Source organism: Alexandromys fortis, unplaced genomic scaffold (assembly GCF_014885135.2).
Source record: "Alexandromys fortis isolate MF-2015 unplaced genomic scaffold, M_Fortis_MF-2015_v1.1 scaffold_224, whole genome shotgun sequence".
In the NCBI taxonomy this organism is placed as follows: domain Eukaryota; kingdom Metazoa; phylum Chordata; class Mammalia; order Rodentia; family Cricetidae; genus Alexandromys; species Alexandromys fortis.
This window is the reverse complement of record NW_026068104.1, coordinates 757019-769826: the sequence shown is the minus strand read 5'-3', so window position 1 is coordinate 769826 and position 12808 is coordinate 757019. Positions and strand designations below refer to the sequence as shown.

The 12808-nt window shown below is 38.9% G+C and overlaps 1 protein-coding gene across 2 annotated transcripts in view; it reads left to right on the top strand.

Moving 5' to 3' along the window:
* Positions 1–12808, top strand: part of Ocrl (OCRL inositol polyphosphate-5-phosphatase) — a 54993-nt gene that overhangs the window by 1344 nt on the left and 40841 nt on the right. For both annotated transcript variants that reach the window (XM_050123972.1, XM_050123971.1), the window contains exons 2-3: positions 2166–2245; positions 5427–5465. In XM_050123972.1, the coding sequence (XP_049979929.1) occupies positions 2166–2245; positions 5427–5465 (119 nt within the window). The remainder of the gene's footprint in view (positions 1–2165; positions 2246–5426; positions 5466–12808) is intronic.

Below are 12808 nucleotides of genomic sequence, written 5' to 3'. Positions count from 1 at the left end.
TAGGAAGTAGTATAACTGGCACGAACCAGCAGATTCTACGTCTCTTGGTTTCCTCTTCAGTTAAAAATAAAAAAGAGCCAAAGTTATAAGAATCAAGTGGAATAGCTACATCAGTGTAATGACCACAACCCAGGAATCTAACCCCCTGTTTAGTGGGTTTAGAACTCTAAAATGAGAGCCCGTAGCTGGTCTTAGGATAAGGAATTTGTCCTGTCTAATCTCTTGTACTAGAAAAACTTTTAAACTTGGCAAGGGGAGCACTCTTGACTATTTCCCCACAGAGAAATCAAATCTTTGTGGTGTGAGTGCATATAAATGCTAAGGGTATAGCAACTACTACACATGGTGACTTGATGGTAGCTCTAAGTGCTTATCATGCCCCTTTATAGATAGAGAAAGGGAGACTAGGTTTCTTGTTCAGTTATAACATTGCATAGCTGAGATCTAAACCTATGCAGTATAATCCAGAATTCACAGAGAAAAGGTTTGTTTTGTTTTCTAGACAGGGTATCTGTGTAACCCTGGGCTGTCCTGGAACTCAGTTCTGTAGACCAGGCTGGTCTTGAACTCAGAGATCTGCCTGTCTGTCTCCCCAAGTGCTGGGATTAAAGGTGTGGCTGTGAAATTTCTTTTTAAAAACATTCACTGCAGACAGCTAAAACTATAATACCATCTGTACGCCTCAAAGGTTTTTTTTCCTCTTAATGTCTTCTCTGACCTAGGTGTCCAGAAGTTTTTACTTTCGGACTTTTTCTGTCTTAGAACTTGAAGCTTAGCTCCACATTTAGCTCTGTGGTTCTGAATATGGAAGAGCTTTGCTTGAGAGACCAAAATGAAAAATAAACATATAGGGTTTTGCAGGGAAAACAATGAAATATTAAAAATATTTATTTCTTCAGGGAGTTTCATTTGGAAATTAACCTCTGCTTATAGTGTAATTAAAGTTGTTCACCTGTTTAACCAGTAGTGATTGAGTATCTGCTAGGCTGTAGACCGATCTGAATAGGGTCATTGCTCTGAAGGAGCTCCACTCGAGGGGAAATTAATGTAACTGCTGTTTAAGTGTTCTGTTGGAAGGCCAGGCTAAGGGGAGAAGATTGCTGGTTCTGCTTGGAACTGTTCGGAAAAGGCTTCACAGAAGAGAGCGGATTTGAAGTGGGGCTCAGGAAGAAAAGAGATATTCTTGAACAAAACTGAAGAGTGCTTGATGAAGGAAGCCGTTGATGTTTAGAACAGCGGTTTCCTAATTAGGTTATACTTGGATTCTGTGCCACTCAGAAGAAGTGATTTTTAAAAAGTGAGCCCAACGTGGTGGCATGCATCTACAGTCCCTGCACGTTGGAGGCTGGGCAGAAAGATCATGGGTTTGAGATCAGCCTGAGCTATATACTGGGTTATAGGCCAGCCTGAACTACAGTAAAACCCTGCCTCAACAATGTCAGGAGTAAGAATACATGAATTTAGAAGTCTTGCACTTCATACTTGGAAGCCAAATTCATTCGTGCTTGCCCAAAAAAAAAAAAAAATACCAGCCTGAAGTTAGAAACCAGAGAACATACACAAAGGGTGTGAAGGCAACCCACTTATGGTTTGGGCTACCTCTTTGCTGTTATTTTACTGGTCCAGGAATAATTCTTCTTATTCTTCCAGCAACCTACATGCATGTGCGAAAGAGACAGAACCCTTCTTTGGTCAAAGACATGAACCCGAACGTGAAAAACTAAAGACCAGGTTGTCTGGTTCATTGATTCAGTGCACCTGAGTGTCTGTGATATGCTGGTCTCTAACCTAAGCACTAGAAATACTATGACCAAAAAGATAGCCATGGTCCCTGCCCAGTGAGTTCCCTTAAAGTTATAGGTTCTCCAGTCTGATGTTTATACAATGAACGTGTGTAACGTGGGATGCATGCTCTTAAGACTGTTTTTAAGACATAAGCATATACATTCTTTATGCATGTAAGCCAGTTTGGATATTCAGATATTGATCACCACTCTTAGCCCTCGAGCAGCATTTACTAATTATGATACTCAGATCGAATGGACTAAATCCAACAAGTCCAATCAACATATACAATTTTTGTGTAGCAAGACATCAAGGTGTTTTGTTGCTAAAGATTTGGCGTTTTCAGTAGCTATTCATTAATACATTCTTCTGTCTTCTAGGTTAATAATCCAGTTGCATGGGAAGGAGCAGCATGTTCAAGATATCGTTCCTATAAATAGCCACTTCAAATGTGTTCAAGGTACTTGCTTTAATGACTTAGCTAATTTTATAAGGCTTCGCCTTGGTCATCAACGCAGTGTATAATGCCATACATACTCAAATTTGTCACTGCATGTAAAATGAAATATATTACTCTTCACAGAAAAAGTTAACACTTCTAACTGGCCATTGAAAAGATAAGTGCTATGTTTAAAATGCTGAATGTATTTAGCACCTGCTTCACTGAGTAGGGTTGGAGATATGTATAACTAATCTTTTATGCCGACGGACATATATGTGGATTTAAATGACGACCTTGGGCTTAACCAACATTCTGTCCATTGTAAAGGATTCCCGTATTCGGCACTTTGGGTTTAAGTCACCTTGGCAACATGAGGTATCTGACTGTCATGCCTCATACTCAGTTCTATCGGTTCTCAAGCCTTGACATTGGTGAATCATAACTCTGGGGAGGGAACACTTGGCTTTGTACCCTCACATTTGAGGACTGAACATAGAAAAATCTTGGTTCGTTTTCTGCAACGAAACTCAAAAGCTCGGAGAGCTGTGTAGGAGGTATTGCTTCTGTAGCTTCCCATTGCTCTAGAAAGGAAGCAGGTTACTAGAGAACAAATGTCTTATGCCTTCCAAAGGTCCAGTGCTTCTTTCAGGGAGAAGCATTCTGTACCCAGTGGAGGATCTTGAGAGCTTGAGTCCCACCTTGCTCAGGTACTTTCTACATTGAACTTTGATCTTTTCACAACAGTAACATGCATTCTGTAAAAGGGTTGGAAAGAGCAGCAATGCACGAAGAAAATAAGTCACCTAAAGCGTCCTTTAGAGACACGTAATATCTATTTTTTTTCTCTGTGCACACAACACATCATTTAAGCAGGATTCATCCTATACAACATTTTTCTCTCATTCACTTGCTACTATATTACGAGTGTTGTCCCATGCTGTCAATGGCTATACGCTGTTCCATTTTATGGATAGCTCATAATCTAATTATTCCCTCTGGTTGACATTTGGACTACTGTTCACTGGTATAAATAGGAATGGGGCAAACATCTCTGCACATAAATCTCCCTGCATATTTATTACTTGTTCAGGATTTATCCCTGTAAGTGAATGTAGTCAGTGTGTATGACTTTTAAAACAGTGCGCTGAAAAGAAAACCCAGTGTGTATTAAGAACTCAAAAATTCTCAGCTGGCCATAGTGGCTCATACCTATAGCCCAGAAGGAGGCTAAAGCAGGAGGGTTGCAAATTAGAGGACAAGGAAGAGTTCCAGGCTAGACTTGGCCATGTAGGGAGACCCTGCCTGCAACAACAACAACAAAAAGCAAAAGGAACAAGGAGAGGAGAAGATAGGGGAAAGGAGGAAGAGAAAGAGGAGGGAGTAAGGTGAAATACGCAGTAGCGTCTAAGGTGTGTCGAAAAGCCAGCCAGTTGTTGAACCTGCCCTGCGCAGGAGACATTGTAAACAAGGCTCCTACATGCTGTAATAGGGTTGCTACACTTACAAAAGAGCCAAAGGTTTCGGTGTCCGAGCATGATTTGGGCCTTTCCTACTACCCCTAGGGTCCCATTTCCATTATTTTTAGTAAGAAGTAGATGGCCAGTTGCTGTATTGCAGTGGAAGATGGATGCCATTTTCCCCCATGACAAATTGAAATGATATGCCCTTGAGTTTCCACTTCCTTTCCATTTCCTGACTTGCATATCTGTTTGGGAAGCTAGTCACTCAGAGTTTTGTGGAACTAAAGGGCATTACAGGGCATTACGTCTTCATTTCCTACTTACGTCAACCTGCAATGAAGAGCAGGGGACTACACTCTGCTATTGGACAGCTTTGTGCCTTACTAATCACTGCTCTCTGCACCTGAATAGCAGAGCCTGGTGTTGAATTGAGTGCAGTGAGGGAGCTGGAAAAGTGTGTGGCTTCTCATCTGATCAACAGAGGCCGTGGTTGATTCCAGCTCAGAACCAAGTGTCAGCTGTGAGACAGGAGCCTGTGCTCAAATCTAGGGAAGTCAGATAGTCCAGGCAAAAAAAAGGAAGTCCAGGCAAACCAACGAGAGAAAAGAGAACTCTAAACTTGCAAACAGCTTGTGCTGTCTTCTCTCCCCCCCCTCCCATTGACACATAACACTTGTGCATATTAGGGAGCACAGTGTAACAATCTGAAACATGCAATGATCAAATTGAAACAATAGCATTTCATTGTATTAGGAACCGTCAAAGACATCTAGTTTTTCTAACATCTGTAGTAATGTGTGATCTACTGTTATTACCCTGCTATGCTGTAGAATACTAGACCTTAGTCCTCCTATCTAACTGTACTTTGCTATCCCATATTTACTCTCTCTGGATCCCTTTACCCACTACTTGACCCCAGTCTCTAGTCCTACTCTATGCTTCTACGAGCTCATATTTTAGCTTCCATGTGTAAGTGAAAATATGTAATATTTATCCTTCTGTGATGGTTTATTTCACTTAACGTAATGTCCTCCAGTTCCATCCAGTGGCCAAAAGGTCTGAATTTCATTCTCTCTGTCCTTAAACAGTATTCCACTGTGTGTTATACACTAGATCTTCTTTATTCATCTGTCTGGGTCATCACGTCTCATGTGAATCATGCTCCAATTAAGATGGCATTGTGTCTGAAACTTCTTATTGGATATGATACCTTTTAGACACACAGATATTCACTAAAGCCTAAGAGAAAAAACTTTTAAGTATGCTCTACTCTTCAACAGGGCAAAAGCAGAGATGAGATCATTGACAAATTTTCAGACACTATGTCTGAGTTGAGAGAATAATTCTGTGAGAAGAATTCTCTGAGGCTTTTAGTCACTTTTCTCTGGCTTCCTATAAGATCGAAAGAACACAGAGAGCTAAACTGGCCTTCACTTGCACAAACATGTTATCATGTTCCCTTCTATTAAGTCACCATCCCTTGATTTTCTTTGAGGAGTTCCAGTTGGGTCCTTGATCAACTCATTTTTTTTAAGTTGAATTGTACATAGTCTTTATAACCTGAGGCTATAAAAATTATTTTAAAAAATATTCCAAACAAAAGCAGTCAAAGGATTCTTTAATGTATTCTGAGACTCGGGAGGGGTGACTGAGTGATTGTTTAGTTATGAAATAGTGCTTTAGTGGTAACAAGTAGTGTTCTCCTCTCTGATTGCATTGTGTTTTTCTCCTACCTGTAGAAGCAGAGGAAACTCTTTTGATTGATATTGCTTCAAACAGTGAGTATCTTTCTGAATGGAGTTGATTTTCATTCTACAAATATTGACTTTATCACTCTATATTTAAGAAACTTTTGGGGGCCACATGGTAGTGGTATACACCTTTAATCCCAGCACTCAGGGGGCAGAGGCAGACAGAACTCTATGAGTTTGAGGCCCGCCTGGTCTACAGAGCGAGTTCCAGGACAGGCTCCAAAGCTACCGGGAGAAACCCTGTCTCGAAAATCAAAAACAAACAAACACCCAGAGAGAAAATGAGAGAGAGAGAGAGAGAGAGAGAGAGAGAGAGAGAAATTTTCAGGGGTGCATCTTGCTTGTATTTAGCCATCTCATTTTGTGGTCACCATTTTCTTAATGCTGCCCTACAAATTATCCTCATCTCTCAAAGCCATTCCATCTGAGCCTTAGAAAACACAGAGAGCTGCTAAGAATCTTTAAAAACCTGAAATGTGATCAGCTCTTCTGCTGAGGAGCTTTAAGCCACCTGAAGCTGCAATTATTGTCACTACCAATCACATCACTGCTGTGGAACTGATTAATTATAAAGAAGAGCTAGGAAAATGCTTAAACACTTAAGGTTTCCAGATCATGTTTGTGTGTGTGTGTGTGTGTTTATGTTAGTATATATGCAGATAAGCATGCAGTGTGTGTGTACATGTACACATCTGTGCATTTGTATTGAGGCCTTGGGTCAGTGACAATAAGTAGCATTTTTTAGGCGTTGTCCACCTTTGTTTTTGAGACAGAGCTTCACCAGCTTGGCGTTCCCCAATTAAGCTAGGCTGGTTGGCCAGTAAGCACTAGGAGTCTACCTATTTCTGCTTCCCCAGCACAGATTACAAGTATGCTCCACTATTTCGAGCTTTCTTACATAGGTTCTGAAGATCAAACTCAGGTCCTCATGCTTAAATGCCAAACACCTTACTGATAAAGCTATCTACCCAGCCATATTAGCTTTTTATGTGTGTGTGTGTGTGTATTTAAAATAAAAATATAATTACATTCTTCTCCTTCTTCCCTATCCTTCCCCCAGCCCCTCTAAAGTCCCCTCCTTCCAGTTTCTTCCATGTCCCCCCACTTTAAAACTGATAACTTCATTATTATTATTATTAGTTACATATGTGTGTGCATTCATGTATGCATAAATATATAAATACAACCTGCTAAATAAGTTTGTTATTTGTGTGTATATGGCTTCAGAGTATTGAACAACAAATTAGGGGCTCATCCCTGGGTGAGGCTGATTCTTCCTCTCTGGATAGTCATTAGTTGCCTTTTCTTTTGTTGTTATTGTTGTTAGCATACAAAGTAATAGATGTCATCACGGCATTTTCGAACATACTTTGGCTTTATTGATTTTCCTCCCACAGCAGCCTGCCTCTTTCCTCCTAATCCCTTTCTTCACCTCATTGGTCCTCCTTCTGCCTGCATGTCACATATATTCTTTGACCCTGTTTTCTTCTCCCCAACATTCCCTTAGAATAAGACCTTTTCCTCCCTCGTGATCCCCTTTCCAGTCTTCTAGCCCATACCCCCCCCACAGATGCACCTGGATACATATTAAAATTTAGGCTCTGCGTGTGAGGGAAAACATGCAGTATTTGTCTTTCTGAGTCTGAGGCACGTTTTTAATATCGTCATTGTAATTTGTTACACCTATTTTCCTGCAAAAGTCACGACTCTATTTTTCTTTGTGGCTGAATCTTTTGACTGCTATTATACTGTAGACTTTTCTCCCACCTTCTCTTGATGTTTTTGTGTAAGCTCGCGATGTTTTCACCTATTCCTTATATTATGTTGAAAGGCGCAGAGTCCATGAAATTACTTGTTCAAGCATTCTCTTTTCTTTTTTGAAATAATTTATGTCCTACTTAAGCCCTGTTCCCTGAAGGCCTCGATTCATCAGAGGGAACATGGTCTTCTCTTCGCTGTTTCTGTGCTTTCATTTCTATCAGTTTGATGCAAATCACTGACTTTCTATGCAAGATGTTCTTTATCATCTAATTGTGCTGTGCTCTGGAGAGGAGAAAATGGGCACTTGATTGCTACTGTGACTACTGTGTGGTTGCTATGGAAAGTGTATCTGACCACACGAATCGAAATCAGATAGTTTGCCTTATCTCTTGCTTGAGTCCTTGGATAAGCAGAACACATTTAGCTTGAGGCTACAGGTTGGTTGCACATTAATTTTGTTTGGAGATGGTCTCTGCTTTTGGCCCTATTAATTTGTACTGGATGGTTTTCTGGTTTGGGTTTATTATGCTTTTCTTTAATCGTCGAATATGGAAGTCTTAAAGGCTGGTCCTAACATGCTATGTAAAACTAGCTGCTAGTTCCCGTTGCAGGTATCCAAGAGAGAAAGTAACTCAGAATCTGTGTTTTATTGTGACTAGACAAGACAAAAAGCAGCACCAGGTTGGAGATGTAGCTCAGTTGATAGAGTGTTTGCCTAGCATCCAAAATGTCCTGGTTCCATCCCAGCACGACATAAACTGGGGATAGTGGCGTCCATCTGTAACCTCAATGATTGAAGTGCAGGAAGGAGGATGAGGAATTCAAGTCTATCCTTGGTTACATAGTGATTCCAAGCTAGCCTGGGCTACATGGAACTCTCCCTGTTTCCAAACCAGAGGTGGTGGTGGTGGTGTTGTTAACAGGGTCAGGGAGAAGTCTCAGTGAGTAAAAGCACTTGCTGTACAAGACTGACGTTCTGAGTTCAACCCCTAGAAAATAGTACCCTTTCTTAATGGGCAAGACTGATTTTGGTGTAAATATGTATTGTTTAGATACCAGTAGTAAACATCTTGAAAACAGTTTTTCTGGTTATAAAGTTAATGCAATTAATTATAATTTGTGATCATCAAAAAGTTTCAAAGTATCAAATTAAACTTTTGGGTAGAATGGAAGAGGTGGCTCAGCAATTAAAAGCCAGTATCTCTCTTGCAGAGGACCCAAGTTCAGTTTCCAGCACCCACTTAAGGTGGCTTACAACTGCCTGTAAGTCCAACTCCAAGGGATCCAATGCCCTCTTCTAGACTCCACAGACACCTGCACTTCCATCTGCACAAACATACACACATAATTAAAACTAAAATCTTTGAGCATTGCTATATAACCATGAAGTTACACTATAGCTAACATATATATATATATATATACACATATATATCCTACTGCTTTAGATTATATTTCTACATAATTAGAATCCTTCTACATAGTTTTTGTGGAGAGAGTTTTAATGATGAGCTTTGACCCCAGAGGTCTGGTGCATGGTAAACATATGCTCTATGACTGAGCTATACCCCTACTCCTTTATTGACAGTTTTTAATCATGGATTTTTACTTAACACTTTACCATGACATTTTCCCTATGATATTTAAAATCATTTAAAACATACTTTTGTTGTTGTTATTGTTCTTTGTTTGAGAAATAATTCTATCTATTCTAGGCTAGCCTCAAATTCCTTATGTAGTCAAGGATGACATTGATCCTTTCCTCCTCAGTGCTGGAATTAATGCCTTAATCCACCTTGCTGGGTTGTTTAAACACTGTTTCTAATAACCACTATCTCTCCATAACTATTTTGTCAGTTTTACTAAATTAGTTTATAAAATTAAATCATTTGCGGGAACGCAGTGCATCTCTTTATAACTCTTAGTAAAATTTTATGGTTTCTTTATGTACATCAGATTTTTAGGTTAAGAATTTCATTATTGCTGGTATTGTGGTGGGGTGTTCTGTTATCTTCTGATTGTTTATTACTAGCATATGAACAACTAATGAATCATGGATATTTTATCTGGCCACTTCACCTAATTTATTTTTAGTATTTTTCTATTTTTTTCCATTTTGGTAGATGGATAACTTTAATTACGTTCAAATAGCTACTCTGCCCCATTTCTCATAGCTATAGCCATTGCCGTGTTTCGTGTCTTACTGTACCGATGAGAATTTGGGGATCAATGTTAACTAATGGTGTTAATCCTTGTGTGGGTCTGGGTTTCAGTGAGGATGCCTCAAGTGGCATTTCCCAGTTAAAGACATTCTGGCCTGATTACTTGCTGGTGCTTAAAAAAAAAAAGTAAGAAACTGCATTTAAACCAGACATGGCATGTGCCAGTAGGCAGAATACTTGGAAGGCTTAAGTAAAATGATCATGAATTCAAGGCTAGGGCTATATAGCAAGTTCAAGACCAGCCTGTGAGTTAGACAGAGAAAGCAATTATGGCTTGCAAGTAGTCACTGGGCACACTGCATCAGCAAACTCCCAGCAACAAGTTCTACTTTCCTTGCCTCTAGTCATCTTCCTATGTATAGTCTCTATGTAGAAAAAATAAGAGAAAATCAGAAAGGAGGTTATAGTACCATATTTAAACTTTTCAATGTAGATTTCCAATTTTAGTTAAGGAGGATGGGTAAAATTTAAACCCTGGAAGAACTTGAAATACAGGGCCTGCATAGGTTTCAGCCAGAATTGTTCCCAACTATGAGGGTGGGCAAAGTGGACACAAGCTCCTATTGCTAATGGAGAAATTATCTCCAACTGATATCTGCTTTCAAAGAGAAAAAGTAGTTTTCTTCAATGGAGTCTCCCTGATTGTATTAACCACACTTAAGGCTAGGCCCCATCTGTAGCAGTAGATAAACAACACAAAATAAACTCAATGGTATATTTATAGACCATTGTCTGAGATCGCTATGTTTGGCCTTTTCCTTATATATTATGGTTTCTATTTTTTTTTTTATGACTTTTGTGTGTGTGTTGTATGGGTATGTGCTTCTTGTGATTTTTTTCTTTGTTTCTTCTTTTAAAGACATTCTGGTTTTTTTTGTTGTTGTTGTCTTATTTTCTATTTTGTTTTATAAAGAGAGAAAGAAAGGTCTGGAATTGGGAAGATTTGGAAATGGGGAGAATCTGGGAGAAATTGGGGTGTTTGATCAGAATATATTGAATGAAAGAAAATTATATATATTATATTATGTATAAATTACACATATTATGCTAATTATATTATAAAGAAATTATACTAGTTACCTAGAAAGAAAATAAGTATTATTTGATTTTGTAAAGGTGACATTGAGAAATAGAATATGAAATCTACTATTATATGAAAAAACAAGCTATGTAATATGTCATTGTATTCAGATCTTTCAATAAAATTCTTGCAAACAGGAAAAAAAAAAACAGCCTGAGTCACATAACAAAACTCCGTCACTTACCAAAAAAAAAAAAAAAAACTAACAGCAAAATAAATGTATTTAAGTTTTTGCTGTTCTTTAACATTGTGAATATATACTGAATTTTATTCAATTTTCTCCCTCTTATTCATGGAGATGAATATGATTTCCCCTTTTGTTTTTTTTTAATCTTTATGACCTTTAGATGAACTCTATTATGCTAATTTTTAATTATTACCCTACCGAGTTTACTCATTATTCTATAAATATTTGTTCAGTGCCTTCTGGTTGTCAGACTTGGTTGTAAATCCCACAAAATCATCAGAGCACAGCAGAGATAATAGTCCTGTTATTGCTTTGGTTTTACCTTCCGTGATTTTTTTTTTTGTTGCTAGAGCCACAGAGATACCTATAATTCATGCATGTATTCAATAAATATTTGAGTAATTTTGGGTGCTATGCACTGTGCAAGGCTCTAAAACTATAAGAGAAAGCAACACTCTTGGTAGTTCATGTACTTTAATATAGAAAAGTGACTTTCAGCAGGTTTAGACACATGCTTGTGGATTTGGTAAATAAAAGAAAAGTTGGAAAGAATTTACAAGAAGAGTTATTCATTGGTCATTGTAGTTAGGCAAGGAATTTACAAAGAGACATTTAAAACCACATGGTGGTTAATATTCAGGAGGATGCCTATAGGTTTTTCTTTGGGTTCTCCTTCTTATTTAACTTCTCTAAGAACCCGAATTATAGGCTCAATGTCCTTTATTTATGGTTAGAAACCAAATATGAGTGAGTACATCCCATGTTCCTCTTTTTGGGTCTGGCTTACCTCACTCAGGATGGTGTTTTCTATTTCCATCCATTTGCCTGCAAACTTCAAGAAGTCCTTGTTTTTTACTGCTGAGTAGTACTCTAATATGTATATATTCCATACTTTCTTCATCCATTCTTCAACTGAAGGGCATCTAGGTTGTTTCCAGGTTCTGGCTATTACAAACAATGCTGCTATGAACATAGTAGAGCATATACTTTTGTTGTATGTTAAGGCCTCTCTTGGGTATATTCCCAAGAGTGGTATTGCTGGGTCCATGGGTAGGTTGATCCTTGGACTTCCCACAGGGCAGGGAACCCTGATTGCTCTTTGGGCTGACGAGGGAGGGAGACTTGATTGGGGGAGGGGGAGGGAAAGGGGAGGCGGCGGTGGGGAAGAGACAGAAATCTTTAATTAATTAATAAAGAAATAAATAAATTTAAAAAAACACATGGTGGCTCACAGCCATCTGTAGTGAGATCTGGTGCCCTCTTCTAGCCAGCAAGCATACATACAGACAGAACACTGTATACATAGTAAATAAATAAATCTTAAAAAATGTTTAAAAAAAAAGAGACATTTAAATTGGGAACAGAGGGCCTAAGAGACAGGCAACAAATCGAGGGGGGAAAGAGTATTCCAGATCAAGGGCACATGAGACTCTAAATTTAAAAGTACCCTGATGCTTTCTGGGAAATAAAAGGCTAGGGTGCCTGGAATAGGGCTTGAGCACTGAGGCAAGAGAGGCTATGGCCAGATCCAGTGGAATCTTGTAAGCCACAGTGTTGAATCTGTCTTTTTAGATCTTAAAATGAGAAGTTAAGGATTTTATGCTGATATAGCATCATTTGCCTGGAAGCAGAAAGACCACTTAGGAGACTGCTTTGGTTGTATATGCTAGAGAGTATGGTGGTGATAGAAACGGAGAGATGTGAGCAGGTTTGATAGATGAATTTAGAGGTAAGGTCAAGAAGAGTTGACTTGGGTGTGGGGAGTGGGAGGAAGAAAAGTGTCGAGGATAAATACAGGGTTTCTAACCTGAACTGAGATGATGATGCCCATTTGCACAACTACATTGAAGGTGGAATGAGTTTTCCTTTGAGAAGACCGTCAAAATTTCCTCTTTTAAAATATATCTTATTATTTGTTTGAGAATTTTATATAATACGTTTTGATTGTTTTTACCTATTCCCGGGCACGGAGTCATCCATTGACCTACCAGTAACCACATCCTTAAAGAAAACTGACTCTCCCTCCCCTTGAAGCCACCAGCTGTCCGTAGCTCTTCAGTTAGGAGTAAGGGCTCATTAACGCCTTTCCACCTGATGCTAGAATGTCGATTGACTGATT